This window comes from Salminus brasiliensis, chromosome 22 (genome assembly GCF_030463535.1).
Source record: "Salminus brasiliensis chromosome 22, fSalBra1.hap2, whole genome shotgun sequence".
Classification (NCBI taxonomy): Eukaryota; Metazoa; Chordata; class Actinopteri; order Characiformes; family Bryconidae; genus Salminus; species Salminus brasiliensis.
This window is the reverse complement of record NC_132899.1, coordinates 33053636-33078694: the sequence shown is the minus strand read 5'-3', so window position 1 is coordinate 33078694 and position 25059 is coordinate 33053636. Positions and strand designations below refer to the sequence as shown.

The window sequence follows — 25059 nt, the reverse complement described above, 5'->3', positions numbered from 1 at the left end:
AGTATTGGACGTCTGTATGCTAAACATGCAGCACTAATATATATATCTAGAACATGCAGTAAAAAGTGAAGGTTGCATCGCCCATGCCACCAAAAACCAGGTGGTCCACTTTTCGTACAGCTGGAGCTGAAGGAGGAGGAGGTGCTTGTCTGGTGCAGTCCAAAGGACGATGTGTGACTGACTGGACCTCCATTACCTTCACTGTTGGCTTCATAACGAACATTAATGAACTGTTCCTCGTTTCAGTTTCAGGCTCCCGTCCCTCATAAATGTCTGCCGGGACTCCCAACCCCTTTCTGCAAGTTGTAGTTTAGCCCAAGTTAGACACTCAGAGCTCTCGGGGAGGTTCTCCTTATGAGCCTCGGTTTCTTCTCAGATCTTTTGGCTAGGTTCTCTCTGAGTGATAGTGTGTCTAAAGTTTATGGAACATCAACACACCCTTACTGACGTCTGCTTTAACCAAATATACTCTGTAGAGAAACGTCTCATTGGTTTTCTGAGCTGTAATCCAGCGCCACAGATTCTCCATCCTGGACCCGGAGTTCTAGTGCACCCGGTTCATCTTAGAAAGGGCTTGTTAATGAGGTCGTCAGGTTGGCAGTGGTGCTGTAGGGCTACGGTTGAGAACTACTGGTCTATTTAACGGCGTAGGAATCTGATCTCAGCCCTACGCTACCCTGAGCGGCGGATCCGCTTAGAGCCGCGATTAAACCCAAACGCAAGAATCACCACGGTCAGAGATGATCTTCAGGAACAGACAGAACCGTGTTCTCTGCTGCGCGTGTGTGTGTGTTTATGAAGTGTTTGGCAAAAAGTGGTGAAAATTACAGAATTACAGTCAGAATTTTTGTTCCTTTATTTTAGAAAACGTCCGTTTTTTAAAGTGTGGCATTTCAAGTCACATTTTTTTTGTTTAAAATACAGAAAATACAGACACATGAACATGAAGACGGCAAAAAAGGAAAAACTGGGGAAGAAAACAAAAAGCTAACGAGCTTTTCTGACTGTTTGGGGTTTTTTTTTTCTCTTCCTTTTTTGACAGAATGGAATCGAGGCGAAGGAGAGGGATGAAAACGAAAGGGGAGAAGAGAAGGAGCGAAGGAGGGAGAAGAGCCAGAGAGAGAGAGAGAGAGACAGAGAGACTCTGGAAGTTAGTCAGGAAAACTATGGGTTTCTTAATAGTTGGTATTTTAAATTATCTTTATAAATCTAATTTAGAATTAACTCTCTCCACCCTCACTTTCACTTTTTCTGATTTGTTTGTTTGTTTGTTTCTTTTTTTAATGGTTTTTAATTCGTTTTTCTTTGATCTTGCAGACCCCGGGACCTTGGGACCCCCGCCCTCTGACTGCGGCGCTGAAGGGGAGGGGGAGCAAAGAGAGAGAGAGGGGAGCGCCGCTCTCGTCCGGCTCTCGGGAGCGCCGATGCCCGTGGTGCCCTCTCCGGCCGAACCACGCCCGCCCCTCCCCCGCCTCAGGAAGATAACGACGAGTCCTTCTGTGTTTGCTGTGCTTGTGAACGCTGCATCGACTTCTGAGACTCCACATCTCTAAAATGTTTCTCGACCTGCGACACAGACAGACAGAGAGCGAGAGAGAGCGAGAGAGAGCGAGAGAAGGCAATTACAACTCCGTTGTTAAAGTGAAACATCTAATCTAATTCCCGCAGTTTCAGTCTTGGGCTCGGGACGTGGGTTGGTGTTGCAGAGTCCTCAAGTAACAGAAGCAAGAATTCAGCCAAGCTAAAACCTATAGAAGCCACCCTGAAACCTGAACTGCGCCCAGTCCTGTTTACAGTACATACATCAGCCATACACACCGCGCCAGAAACCGCATGATCAGGTCTACTGATGGAGGCTGGGGCGTAAGACTACCACTTCCGTTAGCTTTGTAGCTCCAGAGTAAAACTCTGCGGGTCTTTGCAGTTCGACCACAGTACATCGGGCTCGTGGTCTTACTACGACACAAAAAATCTGGTGGTTGGTGGTTTGCTTCACTCAAATTCAGCTGTAAATATTGATAGAAGTCATATTGTGAAGGCTGGGGGGGGGGGGGGGGGGGGTGGCGTCCAATTAGACAGGAACTGGAAAACTATTATTAAAACAGCCCTAAATCTGGGCGTAGGTGACCTGCTGGGCTTTCACGTGTACCTTCATGCTATTCAGGACAGAAAATTAAAGGAGGAAGCTGGCTGTTAATCGGTCCTCTTTATTTGGAGTGGAACTGTGGGTACGAGTATCGTTACTGCGAAACAACGGGACACTTACGATTTTGCGTATATGACTTAAAGCGCTTCCCTCTTTGCCTTTGCAGTTCTCCACCTGATACGGCGGCGAGATTACGACGTCATCCATCACAATAATGTTCTTCTCCTGCCATTTACAGTCTTTGATGCTGAAGAGGAGGGAGAGGAAGAGAAAGGTCAGGAAGCAGCCAGGTAAAAGCACACAACACAAGCAGGACGCTCAACACAGCCACATTAACACGTTTAACATGTGAAGGGTGTGCCGGCACAGCTGCTCCAGGGCTCCGCAGCGACTTGCTGACATAACGCCATCTCATGTAGCACGGTGGCCTTGAGGACCAAGAGGCCGAAAATATAACAGCCACACGAACATGGACATCCGACACTGAAGCTGATCACACACACACACACACACACACACACACACACACACACACACACACACACACGTGCAGGAGTTTCAATCTACACCGAACCTCTACCTCTATGTCACAGTATATCGTTCATCAATTACTGCTGCAGTATTGGCTCCTGCAGTGGCGAGATACTTACATCTGTAAAGGTCCCCTAATAAATGTGTGTTTTTAATTTTATTTATTTAATTATTTAACAAGAGCTCATGATTTACCACGTACTAACACTGCAGGTCATGCCAGAGCTGCTTCAGGCTTTTTTATTATTATATATGTCCAGAATTTTAAGTTTTAGTATTTTCTCATTCATTCACTTCATTTGTTATTTACGATCATTTTCACGTTTTAAGCCCTAAATTCGGACAGGGATTCGTTATCCAAGGGGAGGAGGACTACCTTGTAAATATTCCCAAAGCTCCTCAGTGATGAGTCCCGTCTGAATTTCGCCACATCAGTCATTGTTACAGACTGTGCGCCTCCACGGCAGTAAAGATTGTAAAATCCTGTGTCAGTCGGCACGTGGGTAAACAGTTCTCCAGGGGTATGGAGGCTCAATGAGCACAGATACGGCTCGATCGAGTCTGTGGCGAACCTCAAAACTCAACGCTTGTAGCACAGCCTGAAGCCTACCTGTGTGTTTATGATGAAGCTGTAGCTGCTACGTTTCACGGCCGTGTGTGTGTGTGTGTGGCTTACGTTTTATGTATAGTCTGGAATAGTTGCTGGCCATCGACTGAAACCCCAGCGCTGATTGCATAGGCTTGGGATAACTTGTCCTCCTTTTCCGTCCTCGCCCGATTGGCAAGCTGGGAGGAGAGGTAAAAATACAAACACACACACAGACAGCAGTCAGTTATACAGGGGAGCACACCAGCCATGCAGCCCACGGCAGAAAAAGAGACAGGGGGGGGGGGGATTCGCTGGGAAGGCCAGCATGTGGACCGTCACCTTTAGCACCTTCATGCCAGGTGCTAAACATACTGGATCGAGATGGTGAGCTGGAGATGGCTCAGGCAGACAACTGACCGACAGCCTCACCGTCTGATTTACCGGCATCACCAGACCTCCACAGAACCTAAGCTGGTTCACAGATGCCGCGACCGACCATCACTTTTGAGCCGGTGTGCCAGCGATGATGAGCGGGTCATCTCCAGGATGAGAGAGTGCCCGTCACTCTTTGAGTTTCAGGAGCCACTTACGGTCGCACCACTCACTGGCACCCAGCGCCAGCTTTGGACCGATAGCAGCAGAACGCTGGACCAGACATCAGGGGACATCATCAAATTCACACCGACTTCAGATCAGCTACACTATGTGGCCAAAAGTGTGTGGACACCGGCTCATTCAAATAAATGAGGGAATTCTACTCTTCTGGATAGGCTTGGAACATTGCTGTGAGGGGTTGATTGCACAGCATGCAGCCCCAAAAGCTACTAGAGCATCAAGTGAGGTCAGGTACGGATGCTGGATGATTAGTATGATCACTCCAACTCATCCTAAAGGATGGAGAGTGCATCTTAAATAAAAGTATCAGTATACAGTTTCGCAGTATAATTTGAAAATCTGAAATCTGGTCTGATCTCCGTCGTAGTTTTTAAGGGGATCTAAGCCTCGTCGTCGCAGCCTCTAGTTTTCCAGGGTACAGCTCTGCTCCTGCCATTCCTGTTTGGGACTTGAAGGTCATAGGGGTCACAGAAGAAGAAGAAGAAGAAGATGGAGGAGGAGGAGGAGGAGGAGTCGACCTTACCTTGCTCACATTCAAAGATGCTAGAGGAGGTGGTGTCTCAGTGCGGTCATTAATGATTTCCACATCTGAAACGTAGGCTAAGTTAACCAGGACGACGTCGCTGAGGTTGGGCTTGCCGCTGGAGGAAGCGCATTCTGGGAGAGGGGTGAAGTCAAGGCGAACAGATAAGAGCATCTCAGACGGGTCACTTTTATTACTGACTGACGGATCTGGTTTTTTCCAGCAGCTTAGAGCAGAAAATCAGTGCTTGTTGGCTTCTGGACGCCTCCTGAAGGTTTGGTACTGATTGACGTGATTTTTTTTAATAGCCGAAGCCGAAGTCAACTTATCATCATCATCATCATTATCATCGGTTAGCTAGGATTTGCCTACGCTCCCTCGTTAGGGTGAATGGTGGCACACGCGACACGCATAATAGCTTCAACACGCTTGGAGGAGAACGCTAACTGCTAAATCTAAGTCAGAGAACAAATGCGACCGAGAGAGAGCGAGGGCTGGGCGATACGGTGCAAATATAACATCAGGATATTTACAGACATTTTCACCGTACACAATAATACAGAAAAATATTCATGTGAAATATTAAAACTATTATATTAATAAATATTTCTGTTTTCAAAACGTGCTCCAGGACTAGATACGCTCTTTGTAATGAAACACGGGGCTTATCAGCATTCCTTAAGCACCGGCGATCACCATAAAATTGATCATGTTATCGTCCCACCACAGAGCCAACACTTCTCAGGAGCCCCATCTAGCAACTGGGTTTTGCCAGCCTGGGTCTAGACTTTTCCGATACGAGTCGTGTCGTGAACGCGAGCGAAACGAGATCGCAGCCTAATTCCATACGATCACCTATAGCTGGTTTAGAACCAGGATCTTCAGGTAGGCACTGGACAACAGCAGTCCCAGCCCAGTGTCGGTCATCCGACGTACTAGAACACCACTTGCTGCTGCACCGAAATATCTGCATTTTACTGGCTTTACTGCAAATGCCGACTGGGTGTAGTCCTAATTTCTACATTTGAGAAACGTTAGGGTACAGATCTGCACACCAACAGATCCCAACCGGCCCACAGTTCCCATTTCGGTTCCCCATACAGAACTCCGTCACCTTCACGAAGAAACCTCGCAGCTCCTCTGCAGTATTTATTTTTTGATATGAGGCAAATGTGGCATTTTTACATCGTGTCATAATGTCATGTAAAGGTGGGCGATATGGGGAAATGTAACATCGCGATCCTCCAGGACGTTTCAGTCAGTACCTGGAGTACCGGGCTGCAGTTAAACAGGACCAACTGCGACGGTCAGGGTTGTATAAACACTTTCCCCAAATGACTTCCTATAAAAAATAGCTGTTTTGCACTGGTTTGATTGATTACTGCTCAACTGTTTCTCATTACAGCTCAGGTCAAGGTCTGGACCACATCACAGCGTTAGATGCTGAACTGAAGACTGTTACAGTGTTGGAGATCTGAGATTTATTTTGCATACAACCAGAGGAGGACCCTTGACCACCCAACTAACCAGTAGACCTGCAAGTAGTCCAGCCTATCCAGAGACGGGAGGTCACGCCAGGTCACGCCAGGTGAAGCCACAAGCCCTCATCTTGCTCTCGATCCTGCAGCCAAACCAGGTCTCCAGGCAGGCCTTTTACCGTCCCACCTGAAGCTGCCGGACAGTGCCAGGTTCCCCCATTCTGCCATCACTGCACCCAGCAGACCCCCACAGACCCCAACCTTCAGCTGAAGCTCAAGCGACCGTGGAGACCACCATCACCTCCACCCAAATCAACACCCAGCACACGGGCTCGGGACCGCTGACACTCCCCGCAGGGTTCAGCAGCTGGCGGGCTGAGGTTGCCCCTCAGTCAGTGGCCCGGGGCTGGAGGAGCCGGGGGGAGCGAGCAGCGCAGGCTAATCGATAAACAGCCGATCACCTGCTCGCAGGACAGACCGGGTTATCAGCCGGTTACGGGTTTAATACGATCTTAAATGGAGCAGAACGTTTTTAAGATCATCTGCAGCTCGAAAATGAGCCGAAACGCGAGTTTCTGAGTGAAAACGAGCCCCAGCCGGAGGAGGCGGACGGGCTAGGCTAGGCTAGGCTAGGCTAGGCGAGCTATGCTAAGCTAAGCTAAGCTAAGCTAAACTAAACCAAGCCACCAACGATCGCCGAGTCAAAACACGCGAAAGCCGCGAGGAATCCCCCGGGATAACGGGCCCGGCCGCTCCGGTGAGGCCCGTACAGACAGTACGAGCAGCAGCGCAGGAGCCGGAGAGGGGAAAGCCGGGCTGTGGCGCTCCAGCGCGGTTTGAATGAGGAGCTAGGAGCGCTAGCGGCGCGGCTAACGCCCGCAGCTCCCCGGCGCGTCAACACGCTCAGCCGGGCTCCGTCCCGGAGCACCGGCCCGCTTCACCGGCGCAGCCGAGCAGCCGACGGCCCCAGAAATCTCACACAAAAGGATACTCAGAGTTAACATCTTGGTCTGGTAGTCGAAGGCCACGACCTCTCCCTGTAGGCGCTGGCCCAGGCAGGTGAGGCAGGAGACGCTGCTGCCCACGCTGAAGTACTCCCCCGGTCCAGGAGCCGCCATCTTCTCCGCCTGGGAAACCCGGAGAGCGCCGCTTTACGGCGGCGGCCACAACCCGGAGAAACGGGGCGTGTCGGAGGACGGTCCGTACAAAGGAACAGCTCACCCATTCACACTGACCTCCACAATACCCCCATACACCCAGCCAGCAGCGGGGCGAGCGGTGTCGACGCGCGGGTCGGTGCCTTCAGAGACGGGAAACGGCCCCGCAGCCCGAGCGCCCGCTTAGGCGAAGCCTAACCAGCACGAAAATAATCCACTAATAATCAGCTATTAATGAAATTATAATAAATACAAACGAGGAAAGATTAAAGAAAACAATTAAACACCACGAATAAGAGTCCACAATTAAAAAAGCCATAAGAGAAGCAATGCCATTAATAATCTGTAAAACTATCAAAACTGTTAAAATAATGTTTTATAAAATCACTATTATTATTACTGTCACTATAAAAGCTAAAATCATTAAACCACGCTAAATTAGCTAGTATTAAAAAAGCTTTCATAATGTAAAATATACTGTTAATACTGTTAAAATCACTTTTAGTCAGGATAAGATCAAATAATAACTAAAAAAAAGACTTTTAGTCACCTAAAATAACAATAATAATAACAACAACAACAACAATAATAATAAATAAATAAATAAATAAATAAACGCCTCAAACCGGAAACTGGCTGATAAATATTTAACAGTAATTTTACTGTAAATTATGTAAAATATTGGAAAAATAAAAACATGCTGTTAATTAATTTTAGTCAAATTTCAGTTTTGATCATCTTAGACGGTCTCGGCCGGCACGTGACGTCACTGTCTGTGTGCGGAAACTGGACGTGTAGAATTCTTTCCAAAATAAAAGCCCCCCCTAAAAAAACTCGATTTATGCGAAATGAATTAGCTTTGTAGTAAATATTTAGTATAGAGATAACACATGCACGGACAACACAACTTAATTTAATAATACATATTAATAAAGTTTAATTATTTAATTATTTCCGTTTCTGTAGTGATATGCTATGAAATGCAAGGCAGGGCAGATACCCCCTCCTGCTCGGGTCCCCCCCTCTTTCAGACTACCCCTGCCGCTCTGAAGTGAACCTTTCAATGATATTAATTCATTTGATATGTGAGTTTATTAAGCTCATTATTAATACACAAAAATCTGAAATATTATGAGCATAATTATTATTATCACCTTCGATTTCTCTACAAACTAATTAATAATAAACAGGTTTCAGAATAAGTGGCTTGAATAGACCCTTGCTTTGGTCCCCCATTCATTGAGGCCTCTGGCGCCCTCTGGCGTGCGGGCCCTGTCAGGGCTCGCTGGGTCGCTGCGTGTCCTGCCCGGGGACCCGTATCACTGCCTCGGACATCAAACCCAGACTGCTGGCGGTCTGTGAGGATTCATCAATCACTGATCAATCAGGCTGCCGAAGCTCCACGCTATTAGTAAAGAGACGAAGCCGGCACGGGCTGAGTCCTAATCACCTCCAGAGCGCACTACGTAGTGAGCTAGACAGTGCAGCCTACTGGCGTCACTTCTGCTGAGCGATTTGATTTGGGACGTGGCCGGCTCGCCCCGCTGACCCCCACCTGACGCCCTCCGAGCTTAATTGCGCGGACCGATGGAGGCCGTCTACACCCAGGGGGTTCGGGTGGCCGAGGCTCTTCAGACGAACACCAGGAGGTTCGAGGATCTCTGGCTCTTCTCGACCCACCTGGGAGACCCGAAGGCGGCCTTCCTCATCGTGTTCCCGCTCGCCTTCTACCTGCACCGGCGGAGCGGCGTGGCGGTGCTGTGGGTGGCCGCCCTGTCCGAGTGGCTCAACCTGCTCCTCAAGTGGTGAGTCCAGGAACCTTTCCCACAAAGACTCACACGAGCTTTAGCTAGAACCCGAGAACTGTAGCTTACCCTAATTAGTAACAGACGAGCGGGTTAGGGAAAAGTATCGATCATGTATTAATTAATTTATTGGTGTTTCTGTCAGTAGTGTATGAGAGTACACACTGCTGAATGTACTGAAAGTATGAGAGTACACACTGCTGAAAGTACTGAAAGTATGAGAGTACACACTGCTGAACGTACTGAAAGTATGAGAGTACACACTGCTGAACGTACTGAAAGTATGAGAGTATGAGAGTACACTGCTGAATGTACTGAAAGTATGAGAGTACACACTGCTGAATGTACTGAAAGTATGAGAGTACACACTGCTGAACGTACTGAAAGTATGAGAGTATGAGAGTACACACTACTGAATGTACTGAAAGTATGAGAGTACACACTGCTGAACGTACTGAAAGTATGAGAGTACACACTGCTGAACGTACTGAAAGTATGAGAGTACACACTGCTGAACGTACTGAAAGTATGAGTGTATGAGAGTACACACTGCTGAACGTACTGAAAGTATGAGAGTACACACTGCTGAACGTACTGAAAGTATGAGAGTACACACTGCTGAACGTACTGAAAGTATGAGTGTATGAGAGTACACACTGCTGAACGTACTGAAAGTATGAGAGTACACACTGCTGAACGTACTGAAAGTATGAGAGTATGAGAGTACACTGCTGAATGTACTGAAAGTATGAGAGTATGAGAGTACACACTGCTGAAAGTACTGAAAGTATGAGAGTACACACTGCTGAACGTACTGAAAGTATGAGAGTACACACTGCTGAACGTACTGAAAGTATGAGAGTATGAGAGTACACTGCTGAATGTACTGAAAGTATGAGAGTACACACTGCTGAACGTACTGAAAGTATGAGAGTACACACTGCTGAACGTACTGAAAGTATGAGAGTACACACTGCTGAACGTACTGAAAGTATGAGTGTATGAGAGTACACACTGCTGAACGTACTGAAAGTATGAGAATACACACTGCTGAACGTACTGAAAGTATGAGAGTATGAGAGTACACTGCTGAATGTACTGAAAGTATGAGAGTATGAGAGTACACACTGCTGAAAGTACTGAAAGTATGAGAGTACACACTGCTGAACGTACTGAAAGTATGAGAGTACACACTGCTGAACGTACTGAAAGTATGAGAGTATGAGAGTACACTGCTGAACGTACTGAAAGTATGAGAGTACACACTGCTGAACGTACTGAAAGTATGAGAGTACACACTGCTGAACGTACTGAAAGTATGAGTGTATGAGAGTACACACTGCTGAACGTACTGAAAGTATGAGAGTACACACTGCTGAACGTACTGAAAGTATGAGAGTACACACTGCTGAACGTACTGAAAGTATGAGTGTATGAGAGTACACACTGCTGAACGTACTGAAAGTATGAGAGTACACACTGCTGAACGTACTGAAAGTATGAGAGTATGAGAGTACACTGCTGAATGTACTGAAAGTATGAGAGTATGAGAGTACACACTGCTGAAAGTACTGAAAGTATGAGAGTACACACTGCTGAAAGTACTGAAAGTATGAGAGTATGAGAGTACACACTGCTGAAAGTACTGAAAGTATGAGAGTACACACTGCTGAATGTACTGAAAGTATGAGAGTATGAGAGTACACACTGCTGAACGTACTGAAAGTATGAGAGTACACACTGCTGAACGTACTGAAAGTATGAGAGTATGAGAGTACACACTACTGAATGTACTGAAAGTATGAGAGTATGAGAGTACACACAGCTGAATGTACTGAAAGTATGAGAGTACACACTGCTGAAAGTACTGAAAGTATGAGAGTATGAAAGTACACTGCTGAATGTACTGAAAGTATGAGAGTATGAAAGTACACACTACTGAATGTACTGAAAGTATGAGAGTATGAGAGTACACACTGCTGAATGTACTGAAAGTATGAGAGTATGAAAGTACACACTACTGAATGTACTGAAAGTATGAGAGTATGAGAGTACACACTGCTGAATGTACTGAAAGTATGAAAGTATGAGAGTACACACTACTGAATGTACTGAAAGTATGAGAGTACACACTGCTGAATGTACTGAAAGTATGAGAGTATGAGAGTACACACTGCTGAATGTACTGAAAGTATGAGAGTATGAGAGTACACACTGCTGAATGTACTGAAAGTATGAAAGTATGAGAGTACACACTACTGAATGTACTGAAAGTATGAGAGTACACACTGCTGAATGTACTGAAAGTATGAGAGTATGAGAGTACACACTGCTGAATGTACTGAAAGTATGAGAGTACACACTACTGAATGTACTGAAAGTATGAGAGTATGAGAGTACACACTGCTGAAAGTACTGAAAGTATGAAAGTATGAGAGTACACACTGCTGAATGTACTGAAAGTATGAGAGTATGAGAGTACACACTGCTGAATGTACTGAAAGTATGAGAGTACACACTACTGAATGTACTGAAAGTATGAGAGTATGAGAGTACACACTGCTGAATGTACTGAAAGTATGAGAGTACACACTGCTGAAAGTACTGAAAGTATGAGAGTACACACTACTGAATGTACTGAAAGTATGAGAGTACACACAGCTGAATGTACTGAAAGTATGAGAGTATGAGAGTACACACTGCTGAATGTACTGAGAGTATGAGAGTACACACTGCTGAATATACTGAAAGTATGAGAGTATGAAAGTACACTGCTGAATGTACTGAAAGTATGAGAGTACACACAGCTGAATGTACTGAAAGTATGAGAGTATGAGAGTACACACTGCTGAATGTACTGAAAGTATGAGAGTATGAAAGTACACACTACTGAATGTACTGAAAGTATGAGAGTATGAGAGTACACACTGCTGAATGTACTGAAAGTATGAGAGTATGAAAGTACACACTACTGAATGTACTGAAAGTATGAGAGTATGAGAGTACACACTGCTGAATGTACTGAAAGTATGAGAGTACACACTACTGAATGTACTGAAAGTATGAGAGTATGAGAGTACACACTGCTGAAAGTACTGAAAGTATGAGAGTATGAGAGTACACACTGCTGAAAGTACTGAAAGTATGAGAGTATGAAAGTACACACAGCTGAATGTACTGAAAGTATGAGAGTATGAGAGTACACACTGCTGAAAGTACTGAAAGTATGAGAGTATGAGAGTACACACTGCTGAAAGTACTGAAAGTATGAGAGTATGAGAGTACACACAGCTGAATGTACTGAAAGTATGAGAGTATGAGAGTACACACTGCTGAAAGTACTGAAAGTATGAGAGTATGAAAGTACACACTACTGAATGTACTGAAAGTATGAGAGTATGAGAGTACACACTGCTGAAAGTACTGAAAGTATGAGAGTATGAAAGTACACACTACTGAATGTACTGAAAGTATGAGAGTACACACTGCTGAATGTACTGAAAATATGAGAGTACACACTGCTGAATGTACTGAAAGTATGAGAGTACACACTGCTGAATGTACTGAAAGTGTTTTTGGGTTCTAGATAAACACAGTGATGTTATTGAGTGTAATTAACGGTTTCTGCTGGAACTGAAACTTCTTCTGGAAAATGATCCTGATTACAGTACCTGCAGTACCAGGTGTAGTTCACTGGTGCGGGTGGTTAAACTCAGCGTGGGTCAGCCTGGATCTGCAGTGTTTAGAAATGGGGAGCAGATTTGGTCTGACCAGTAGAGGTGACCTACAGCAATTTCTGTGGAAAAGTGGACAGGAATGTTGGTACTCTGGTGAAATCTCCTGCTTTATGCGTCAGGATTAATAACATGTTTATTACTGATGACTTAATGTAGTGACATTTATCATCAGTGAAGTTCTGAAGGGTTTAGTGCCTGTAAAAGTTCCTCCACCTGATGGTGATAAAGACACTGCCTGATGCCTGGACTGATGCACAGGTGTGAAACGTCCCAAAGGTTCTCAGCTGGATTCTGGCCTGCGGAACGTGAGGGTCAGTCAGTGGTATCAGTGCCGTCGTCATCCAGGAACCAACTGCCTACTCGTTCCGGCCACTTGCGACCCAGCACCCATGAAGAACGCACATGAAGGTTTGAGTGACCCTCCAAGAACATGACTCCCCAGACCACTGATCACTGACCCACCATGAAACCGGCAAATGGTTCACCACAGGGCGTAAAGGGTGGACCTGGCAGCTCTGGTGGTCTCTGGTGAATGCCAGAGCTAATCGGCATGTAGTGTCTCCTGTCTACAGGATCAGAGGCAAACCACTGATACACTGTGCCACAGACCCCTATAGAGCTGATGGACTATATTCTGGAAATGCTCCACTGAAGCACCTACAGCTCAGACTGGGAGAACACTCCTCCCACCTTCCCAGTCCTCCTAACATGAGGGAGTCTGGGAAAAAGTTCCCACAATAAAGTTCTAAAATGCTCATTTGCATATTAAATGAGCGACTGACCAATCAGGAGCCTCCAAAGTCTATGACTCTTTAAATACCCTGCGATGTGACTAGTGTTCTCGATGACGGTGACGACCAAAAAGACCAAAATTTAGGTTTTTCTTCACCGCGGACGAGAAAACTAGTCCACCAGAATAAGTCAAATTCAGCGAGATGAAATTTCACTTTTATAAGCTGCTGAAAAAAATACAAATCTGACCAGAATCTGACCTCCAGCTTTCACTCCTGCTCCATCTCTTCTTCTACGCCTGTAGTCCTGCTGGGCTTCCAGAGCCCTGCTACGAGGCTTTCAGGTTCTCAGGCAGGTCTGAAGTATCTCAGGTTCTACACAGAACCCTGAGAGGTCTCAGAACCTGCACCCACACTGGGGGAGAACAGCAGAGGGTAAATTTGGGACAAACCCAAATTTATAAAAGCTCCTGCTTCTGAAGCTGTGAGTCTGTTAGAACTAGTTTGATCATCAGTGGTAGATTCATTAATGACCTCATTATGCAGACTCCGCCCCACCCACCCTCAACATGAAGCCTTGTCCAGCAGCTCAAGCAGAGTCAGTAGAAGCTGGACCTCTGTTTGACACTCTGTGGTTAAGCTTGCTTCTGGACCTCCTCTAGTTATCAGACTATCTGATCATATAGAAGTAGGTGTAGATGTAGATGTAGCTTTCATGCTGGACTCTCTCACAACCTGAACCCACACCTACATCGGGTGGAGCGCGAGTGGAGACGCATCCAGACAAAGCCAGTCAGTCATCTCACTGTGGAGCTTTTCAGCAGTAGGAGCTCTAGCTCAGGTTTTCTGGTTCATGGTGGGTTCAGGAGACCTTGAGCTTCACCTGGAGCTCATTTACAGAACCTCCACTTACCTTTCATACACACCACCACCTCCACCATCACAATAACGACCAGGAGGAGAAGAGCTGAAGATATGAGTTAGAGCTATTTCCTTTATAAACGACAAAGAAGCCATAAAGTCGGTGTTACTGCAGCTCCAGCAGCTCAGAACCGCTGTACTCAGACCAGTAGAGCAACGCCCACCTCTCCATCACTAGCCTTCACATCCACGGTAACGGCTCTGACCGGTGAGTGACCTCCTGGGTCGACCCAGCCCAGTTCAGCAGATGTAGCTCAATATCTCGAGCACGTCTTTGGAGTCCAGGGCAGCTAGCTAGTAAGCTACCTCACATTATTATTAGCCAAATAAACACGCTGAGTGGACAAAAGTATTCAGACACCTACTCCTTCTCCATTTTCTTTGAAACTAAGGGTCTTATAAAGCATGTATCCTGCTTTTACTGTCCAGAGAAGAAAACTTTGTACTAGATTTTAAAACAGAATTGCTGCAAGAAATGAATCATAATCAGTGAGAAGATCACAGCCAAGACCAAGACGTCTAACGACCATCATCCCACCTCACGTTAAAATGAACCATCTCAGCAACACTTCCGCTAACTAGCTTGTTCAAGCAGCGTGCTAATCACTCAGTTCATCAGAACCTACACTGTTCAGTCTGAAGGTCTCAGAAGTCTGCTAAGCTACAGCCAGATGGTGACAACCTCATAAACTCATGCAGATTTGTGGGCGGAGCCACATCTGATTTTCTTTAACCGTCCAATAAGATCCAGGGTTTCACTCACAACCAGAATGTGAACTACTGCTCAGGAGCACAGCAGCTTCTGCATTCAGCCTCTTCAGAAAGCGAGAGGAACGTCCAGCTGATCGAGATCACAGAGGAGCAGAAGACTGTTTCTGAACACAAGGTGGCGCCACAGCAAGTCCAGCCAGAGAGGAGCAGAAGGAGCAGAAGTGAAATCAGGTGAGTTCCTAACAGAACCCTGTTGTTGTGAGGTGCTGCTGGTGTGTTTCAGTAGAACTGAGCTCTGCTTAGAGAAGAGCACTAAACGCTGGAGGTGAAGCTCTAGCTGAGCTGCTTCAGCTCTAAATGGGAGAGTGTTGCTCCTCCTGCTGAAGAATCTTCCACACGCTGCTTTCCTTCATTTAGAGAGGACTATCTTCAGCTGGGAGACTGGAGCTCCACCTTCAACTGGAAGCTGGTGTTTGAAGCTCAGGGTGGAGCTGCTGGGTGGGGCTCTTGATTAATGAACTGCTGGATTTGAGCTACAGTAACGGTCTGATCAGCATCACGACCTCCTCACGTTCTCCTCAGAGACACTAAAAAGCCTCAAACTTTCACAAATGTTCTTCTACCAGATGCTCAGCTGTTGGACACCTGCTGGTGGATGCTGGTAGTGCAGATGTTTACCTAGTGGTGGATGCTGGTGGACGCTGGTAGTGCAGATGGAGATGGAGGTCTGTATTCAGGCACTGTAAATTATCTCAGGTGGTTCTTCTTAGACTGAAGCTGCAGGAACTGTTGGTGCTGCTCCACCTGCTTCATCAGACACATTTCTCTCTGTAGAACTGCTGTCAAAATGCCAGAGCCTTCCTTTGTTCAGGTAGAACACAAGGTTCTAAAGGTTCTGTCTGAGATGGAAGTAATGTTCTGCTTCATTTGAACCGAACAGCATCAAAAGACCCTTGTGTCTTTGATGTTTCTTTGAGCTGAGGGCTCTGACCACAAGGGGGTGCCACAGGGTTGGTCCTAAATACAGTGCTAGAGTGTGTCCCAATTGTGCGCTACACCCTAATTCTATCAGGTGTCGTCACTGTCCGAATAAAAACATGTATCTCCAGCATGGCGTCTTTGAATGGAAGTCGATGTAGAAGAAGAGTTTAGCCCAAATTTAGAGCATTTCTATTGGTCCATTCCTCCAGGATGATTGACACAGGGTACAGAGCAGCTGCAGGGTTCAGGCCATGGAGAACAGAGGTTTTTCATTGGACAGCAGCGCTATGCTAATCTTTACAGTGTGGGTGTGGCAGGCTAAGCTGCATTCATGTGCTGTCGGTTTCATGGGTAAAGCGAGCTGCTCACCAGGAAGCCCCTCATGACCTCCCTCTGAAGCCAGAATTTTACTGAGATCTTCATGACAGGTTCTGACGTGTCTGTGTTTGGGCCGTAACTGTCCCTCCAACCGAGAACGTCCAGCAGAGTTCAGTGTTTCAGCTCAGTGTGTGGAACCAGTTGGAGAACGTTGCTGTAGATGATGGGGTTTCAGATCCACTACAGTCTGATCTTCAGCCTGACCTTCAGGAACAGTTGTGTATCTTCTCTGGGATGTGTGTGTGTGTGTGTGTGTGTGTGTGTGTTTAATGACAGAGTTCTGGTTTTTGTCTCCCAAACATTTTCAGGTCACGACCCTGATCTGATGTCCAGAGAACCACATTACGGTTCCTCGGTTCCTTCAGTGGACTGAACCTCTGCAGTGGAACTGGTGTTAAAATCAACGGGCCGTCTTCACCAGGAACGTCTGGCTTCTGGACTTCATCCCTCTCTGAAGTGTGTGTGTGTGATTACACTGCTGCACCTACAGCTCAGACTGGGAGAACACTCCTCCCACCTTCCCAGTCCTCCTAACATGAGGGAGTCTGGGAGAAAGTTCCCACAATAAAGTTCTAAAATGCTCATTTGCATATTAAATGAGCAACTGACCAATCAGGAGCCTCCAAAGTCTATGACTCTTTAAATACCCTGCGATGTGACTAGTGTTCTCGATGACGGTGACGACCAAAAAGACCAAAATTTAGGTTTTTCTTCACCGCGGACGAGAAAACTAGTCCACCAGAATAAGTCAAATTCAGCGAGATGAAATTTCACTTTTATAAGCTGCTGAAAAAAATACAAATCTGACCAGAATCTGACCTCCAGCTTTCACTCCTGCTCCATCTCTTCTTCTACGCCTGTAGTCCTGCTGGGCTTCCAGAGCCCTGCTACGAGGCCTTCAGGTTCTCAGGCAGGTCTGAAGTATCTCAGGTTCTACACAGAACCCTGAGAGGTCTCAGAACCTGCACCCACACTGGGGGAGAACAGCAAAGGGTAAATTTGGGACAAACCCAAATTTATAAAAGCTCCTGCTTCTGAAGCTGTGAGTCTGTTAGAACTAGTTTGATCATCAGTGGTAGATTCATTAATGACCTCATTATGCAGACTCCGCCCCATCCACCCTCAACATGAAGCCTTGTCCAGCAGCTCTAGTGCAGCCGGTCGAAAGTGGTCACCTCTTGGATGCTGTGATATTAAAGATCTCCCACAAACCTCCTGAATCATTCTCAGTGTCTCTGAAGGCAGAACCAGTAAAGTCCTCCAGGTCTTCACCCAGAGCTCAACCACAAGAGCTCGACACACTGTAAGGACAATCAGAACCTCCACCTGCAGCTACATGATGGAGCAAACGTCCTACACCCACCATGTGCGCCAACAGAACCAGTCAGTGCTCCATCACTAGGCTTCACGATGACGGTAGCAGCCTTGATCCACCAATCAGTGCTTGACCTGGTGGGTCCGCCCAACAACGTCCAGGAGATCAAGCCTATATGGATCTTTTGGTGGTTATTGGTTCCTCTCCATAACATTAAGACCACTGAATTACATCACTCCAGAGACAAGAAGCAAAGACTGAGCCCCTCCTAAAGCTCCTGATTAAACACCAGACCAGGACCTGAACAAGGAGACACACGTCTTCAGCCTCACTTCATATCTAGCACTTACATTGACGGCAGCACAAAAGCAGGACAGTGAGGGCTAGGTGAGGTCAGCAGGAGAGTTTAGGAGAACTTGCTAAAAGCGACACTTTTGCTGTTTTTGAGTTTTTGGACAGTGCTTAGTGCATCATGGGGGAAAGGGGGAGGAGCTCTTTCTCTTTAAACGGTTCTTATTGCTGTCAGTTAATTCTCGAATACAGCTCGATGCCTCGTCCATAGCAGCACCTGTACTCTAACGTACCCTGTAAGCCCACAAGTTAGCCCCACCCAGATAAGCGAAGACTGCTGGATGTGGTGGAGCTTTAAAACGTGGCTGAACGTGGCACTGATGTCGGGACACGCCCCCTCCGTTCGGACTGTAGCGTTTATTAGGAATGGTGGCCAAACCGGCGCTGAAACCAGCGACTATCTGCTCAAGTCAAAGGCAGCTGGACTCGACAGAGATCCGTCCACGTTACTAAAGGACCAATGATCCGTAGACAGGAATGTCCAGCAAAGGTCCACCTTGCTTTCTTGCTTAAGCCAACATTGCTAATCCTACGGCTACAGTGGGCTTGTTCCTTTTCCCCACCTGACGCCACCTCTTGGTGAGCTCCCACCCGCTCCAGTGCTTGCATTCCAGCTGTTTCTCTTGAGCCCAGTGATTCCCACTTCCTGCGATGTCCCCATCCCCATACCGGGCATGTATTTCCCACCACACGCACCGTCAGTGTGAAGCCCCCCCTCACAAGCTGCCTTCTTTAAGGTATGCTGTTCAAGTGTGTGAAGCCTGTCGTCTTTACAGTTTAGATTTGTTATTGAGTTTATTAGAAACTTACAGTGGAAACCTGAGTTTTGAGCTTTAAACATCTGCTTCTAATGGTGGTATCCCAGACTTCCCATGAGAGTGTGGGAGGAGCTTCCATATGTTCAGTCCTTTATTCCTAAATGGAGTTTAACTGAATGCACCAGGAATGAGAAAAGTAGTCCTTCCAACCATACCGACAGCTCGCAAACACACATCTGCTGAGGCTTCTGGTTGGCTTGCTGTCTCAGCAGTGTGGCTAAATGTGTGTCTGTTGGCTCACTGTTGCAGGCCAGGCTAAGAAGCTGGTGTATGAGGGCCTGGTCAGGAGTAACCATCTGAGTACCCTCAAGAGCTCTAAGGCATGAGAAAGTCATTCATTTAGAGGCGGGCAAGCCAGTATAAAGGGTCAAACCCCAGCCCAGATTCTTCTGAGCTTACTAGAGCTGCTGGACAAGGCTTCATGTTGAGGGTGGATGGGGCGGAGTCTGCATAATGAGGTCATTAATAAATCTACCACTGATGATCAAACTAGTTCTAACAGACTCACAGCTTCAGAAGCAGGAGCTTTTATAAATTTGGGTTTGTCCCAAATTTACCCTCTGCTGTTCTCCCCCAGTGTGGGTGCAGGTTCTGAGACCTCTCAGGGTTCTGTGTAGAACCTGAAATACTTCAGACCTGCCTGAGAACCTGAAGGCCTCGTAGCAGGGCTCTGGAAGCCCAGCAGGACTACAGGCGTAGAAGAAGAGATGGAGCAGGAGTGAAAGCTGGAGGTCAGATTCTGGTCAGATTTGTATTTTTTTCAGCAGCTTATAAAAGTGAAATTTCATCTCGCTGAATTTGACTTATTCTGGTGGACTAGTTTTCTCGTCCGCGGTGAAGAAAAACCTAAATTTTGGTCTTTTTGGTCGTCACCGTCATCGAGAACACTAGTCACATCGCAGGGTATTTAAAGAGTCATAGACTTTGGAGGCTCCTGATTGGTCAGTTGCTCATTTAATATGCAAATGAGCATTTTAGAACTTTATTGTGGGAACTTTCTCCCAGACTCCCTCATGTTAGGAGGACTGGGAAGGTGGGAGGAGTGTTCTCCCAGTCTGAGCTGTAGGTGCAGCAGTGTAATCACACACACACTTCAGAGAGGGATGAAGTCCAGAAGCCAGACGTTCCTGGTGAAGACGGCCCGTTGTTTTTAACACCGGTTCCACTGCAGAGGTTCAGTCCACTGAAGGAACCGAGGAACCGTAATGTGGTTCTCTGGACATCAGATCAGGGTCGTGACCTGAAAATGTTTGGGAGACAAAAACCAGAACTTTGTGTTCACACACACACACACACACACATCCCAGAGAAGATACACAACTGTTCCTGAAGGTCAGGCTGAAGATCAGACTGTAGTGGATCTGAAACCCCATCATCTACAGCAACGTTCTCCAACTGGTTCCACACACTGAGCTGAAACACTGAACTCTGCTGGACGTTCTCGGTTGGAGGGACAGTTACGGCCCAAACACAGACACGTCAGAACCGGTCATGAAGATCTCAGTAAAATTCTGGCTTCAGAGGGAGGTCATGAGGGGCTTCCTGGTGAGCAGCTCGCTTTACCCATGAAACCGACAGCACATGAACACAGCTTAGCCTGCCACACCCACACTGTAAAGATTAGCATAGCGCTGCTGTCCAATGAAAAACCTCTGTTCTCCATGGCCTGAACCCTGCAGCTGCTCTGTACCCTGTGTCAATCATCCTGGAGGAATGGACCAATAGAAATGCTCTAAATTTGGACTAAACTCTTCTTCTACATCGACTTCCATTCAAAGACGCCATGCTGGAGATACATGTTTTTATTCGGACAGTGACGACACCTGATAGAATTAGGGTGTAGCGCACAATTGGGACGCACTCTAGTACTGTATTTAGGACCAACCCTGTGGCACCCCCTTGTGGTCAGGGCCCTCAGCTGCAGCCACTGAAAGAGTAAATACATACCTTTAGGCTCTGTGGCTTTAAAGAAACATCAAAGACACAATGGTCTTTTGATGCTGTTCGGTTCAAATGAAGCAGAACATTACTTCCATCTCAGACAGAACCTTTAGAACCTTGTGTTCTACCTGAACAAAGGAAGGCTCTGGCATTTTGACAGCAGTTCTACAGAGAGAAATATGCCTGATGAAGCAGGTGGAGCAGCACCACCAGTTCCTGCAGCTTCAGTCTAAGAAGAACCACCTGAGATAATTTACAGTGTCTGAATACAGACCTCCATCTCCATCTGCACTACCAGCGTCCACCAGCATCCACCACTAGGTAAACATCTGCACTACCAGCGTCCACCAGCATCCACCACTAAATAAACATCTGCACTACCAGCGTCCACCAGCATTTAGTGCTCTTCTCTAAGCAGAGCTCAGTTCTACTGAAACACACCAGCAGCACCTCACAACAACAGGGTTCTGTTAGGAACTCACCTGATTTCACTGCTGCTCCTTCTGCTCCTCTCTGGCTGGACTTGCTGTGGCGCCACCTTGTGTTCAGAAACAGTCTTCTGCTCCTCTTTGATCTCAATCAGCTGGACGTTCCTCTCGCTTTCTGAAGAAGCTGAATGCAGAAGCTGCTGTGCTCCTGAGCAGTAGTTCACATTCTGGTTGTGAGTGAAACCCCGGTTCTTATTGGACGGTTAAAGAAAATCAGATGTGGCTCCGCCCACAAATCTGCATGAGTTTATGAGGTTGTCACCGTCTGGCTGTAGCTTAGCAGACTTCTGAGACCTTCAGACTGAACAGTGTAGGTTCAGATGAACTGAGCGATTAGCACGCTGCTTGAACAAGCTAGTTAGCTGAAGGGTTGCTGAGATGGTTCGTTTTAACGTGAGGTGGGATGATGGTCGTTACACGTCTTGGTCTTGGCTGTGATCTTCTCACTGATTATGATTCACTTCTTGCAGCAATTCTGTTTTAAAATCTAGTACAAAGTTTTCTTCTCTGGACAGTAAAAGCAGGATACATGCTTTATAAGACCCTTAGTTTCAAAGAAAATGGAGAAGGAGTAGGTGTCTGAATACTTTTGTCCACTCAGCGTGTTTATTTGGCTAATGATAATGTGAGGTAGCTTACTAGCTAGCTGCCCTGGACTCTAAAGACGTGCTCGAGATATTGAGCTACATCTGCTGAACTGGGCTGGGTCGACCCAGGAGGTCACACACCGGTCAGAGCCGTTACCGTGGATGTGAAGACTAGTGATGGAGAGGTGGGCGTTGCTCTACTGGTCTGAGTACAGCGGTTCTGAGCTGCTGGAGCTGCAGTAACACAGACTTTATGGCTTCTTTGTCGTTTATAAAGGAAATAGCTCTAACTCATATCTTCAGCTCTTCTCCTCCTGGTCGTTATTGTGATGGTGGAGGTGGTGGTGTGTATGAAAGTGTAGGTGGAGGTTCTGTAAATGAGCTCCAGGTGAAGCTCAAGGTCTCCTGAACCCACCATGAACCAGAAAACCTGAGCTAGAGCTCCTACTGCTGAAAAGCTCCACAGTGAGATGACTGACTGGCTTTGTCTGGATGCGTCTCCACTCGCGCTCCACCCGATGTAGGTGTGGGTTCAGGTTGTGAGAGGGTCCAGCGTGAAAGCTACAGCTACATCTACACCTACTTCTATATGATCAGACAGTCTGAAAACTACAGAAAGTGCAGAAGCAAGCTTTACCACAGAGTGTCAAACAGAGGTCCAGCTTCTACTGACTCTGCTTGAGCTGCTGGACAAGGCTTCATGTTGAGGGTGGATGGGGCGGAGTCTGCATAATGAGGTCATTAATGAATCTACCACTGATGATCAAACTAGTTCTAACAGACTCACAGCTTCAGAAGCAGGAGCTTTTATAAATTTGGGTTTGTCCCAAATTTACCCTCTGCTGTTCTCCCCCAGTGTGGGTGCAGGTTCTGAGACCTCTCAGGGTTCTGTGTAGAACCTGAGATACTTCAGACCTGCCTGAGAACCTGAAGGCCTCGTAGCAGGGCTCTGGAAGCCCAGCAGGACTACAGGTGCAGAAGAAGAGATGGAGCAGGAGTGAAAGCTGGAGGTCAGATTCTGGTCAGATTTGTATTTTTTTCAGCAGCTTATAAAAGTGAAATTTCATCTCGCTGAATTTGACTTATTCTGGTGGACTAGTTTTCTCGTCCGCGGTGAAGAAAAACCTAAATTTTGGTCTTTTTGGTCGTCACCGTCATCGAGAACACTAGTCACATCGCAGGGTATTTAAAGAGTCATAGACTTTGGAGGCTCCTGATTGGTCAGTTGCTCATTTAATATGCAAATGAGCATTTTAGAACTTTATTGTGGGAACTTTCTCCCAGACTCCCTCATGTTAGGAGGACTGGGAAGGTGGGAGGAGTGTTCTCCCAGTCTGAGCTGTAGGTGCAGCAGTGTAATCACACACACACTTCAGAGAGGGATGAAGTCCAGAAGCCAGACGTTCCTGGTGAAGACGGCCCGTTGTTTTTAACACCGGTTCCACTGCAGAGGTTCAGTCCACTGAAGGAACCAAGGAACCGTAATGTGGTTCTCTGGGCATCAGATCGGGTCGTGACCTGAAAATGTTTGGGAGACAAAAACCAGAACTCTGTCATTAAACACACACACACACACACATCCCACAGAAGATACACAACTGCTCCTGAAGGTCAGGCTGAAGATCAGACTGTAGTGGATCTGAAACCCCATCATCTACACCAACGTTCTCCAACTGGTTCCACACACTGAGCTGAAACACTGAACTCTGCTGGACGTTCTCGGTTGGAGGGACAGTTACGGCCCAAACACAGACACGTCAGAACCTGTCATGAAGATCTCAGTAAAATTCTGGCTTCAGAGGGAGGTCATGAGGGGCTTCCTGGTGAGCAGCTCGCTTTACCCATGAAACCGACAGCACATGAACGTAGCTTAGCCTGCCACACCCACACTGTAAAGATTAGCATAGCGCTGCTGTCCAATGAAACACCTCTGTTCTCCATGGCCTGAACCCTGCAGCTGCTCTGTACCCTGTGTCAATCATCCTGGAGGAATGGACCAATAGAAATGCTCTAAATTTGGGCTAAACTCTTCTTCTACATCGACTTCCATTCAAAGACGCCATGCTGGAGATACATGTTTTTATTCGGACAGTGACGACACCTGATAGAATTAGGGTGTAGCGCACAATTGGGACACACTCTAGTACTGTATTTAGGACCAACCCTGTGGCACCCCCTTGTGGTCAGAGCCCTCAGCTGCAGCCACTGAAAGGGTAAATACATACCTTTAGGCTCTGTGGCTTTAAAGAAACATCAAAGACACAAGGGTCTTTTGATGCTGTTCGGTTCAAATGAAGCAGAACATTACTTCCATCTCAGACAGAACCTTTAGAACCTTGTGTTCTACCTGAACAAAGGAAGGTTCTGGCATTTTGACAGCAGTTCTACAGAGAGAAATGTGTCTGATGAAGCAGGTGGAGCAGCACCACCAGTTCCTGCAGCTTCAGTCTAAGAACCACCTGAGATAATTTACAGTGCCTGAATACAGACCTCCATCTCCATCTGCACTACCAGCGTCCACCAGCATCCACCACTAGGTAAACATCTGCACTACCAGCATCCACCAGCAGGTGTTCAACAGCTGAGCATCTGGTAGAAGAACATTTCTGAAGGTTTGAGACTTTTTAGTGTCTCTGAGGAGAACGTGAGGAGGTCGTGATGCTGATCAGACCGTTACTGTAGCTCAAATCCAGCAGTTCATTAATGAAAAGCTCCACCCAGCAGCTCCACCCTGAGCTTCAAACACCAGCTTCCAGTTGAGGGTGGAGCTCCAGTCTCCCAGCTGAAGATAGTCCTCTCTAAATGAAGGAAAGCAGCGTGTGGAAGATTCTTCAGCAGGAGGAGCAACACTCTCCCATTTAGAGCTGAAGCAGCTCAGCTAGAGCTTCACCTCCAGCGTTTAGTGCTCTTCTCTAAGCAGAGCTCAGTTCTACTGAAACACACCAGCAGCACCTCACAACAACAGGGTTCTGTTAGGAACTCACCTGATTTCACTTCTGCTCCTTCTGCTCCTCTCTGGCTGGACTTGCTGTGGCGCCACCTTGTGTTCAGAAACAGTCTTCTGCTCCTCTTTGATCTCGATCAGCTGGACGTTCCTCTCGCTTTCTGAAGAGGCTGAATGCAGAAGCTGCTGTGCTCCTGAGCAGTAGTTCACATTCTGGTTGTGAGTGAAACCCTGGATCTTATTGGACAGTGAAAATCAGATGTGGTTCCGCCCACAAATCTGCATGAGTTTATGAGGTTGTCACCGTCTGGC

At 46.9% G+C, this 25059-nt stretch overlaps 2 protein-coding genes across 3 annotated transcripts in view; one reads left to right on the top strand and one right to left on the bottom strand.

The window, feature by feature from the left end:
- Window positions 1–838: 838 nt before the first annotated feature.
- Window positions 839–8764, bottom strand: lsm12b (LSM12 homolog b). The gene is made up of 6 exons (XM_072667256.1): window positions 8720–8764; window positions 6874–7233; window positions 4405–4538; window positions 3354–3463; window positions 2267–2393; window positions 839–1566 (listed from the first exon to the last, which is right to left on the bottom strand). Exons 2-6 carry the CDS (start codon window positions 6998–7000, stop codon window positions 1474–1476), a joined length of 591 nt encoding a protein of 196 aa, XP_072523357.1. The 5' UTR covers window positions 7001–7233; window positions 8720–8764; the 3' UTR covers window positions 839–1473.
- g6pc3 (glucose-6-phosphatase catalytic subunit 3) overlaps window positions 7474–25059 on the top strand; it is a 28246-nt gene continuing 10660 nt past the window's right edge. For both annotated transcript variants that reach the window (XR_011978206.1, XM_072667255.1), the window contains exon 1: window positions 7474–8844. Coding sequence is in view for 1 of the 2 variants with exons in the window: in XM_072667255.1 (XP_072523356.1) it covers window positions 8627–8844 (218 nt within the window). In the remaining variant the exon portion in view is untranslated. The remainder of the gene's footprint in view (window positions 8845–25059) is intronic.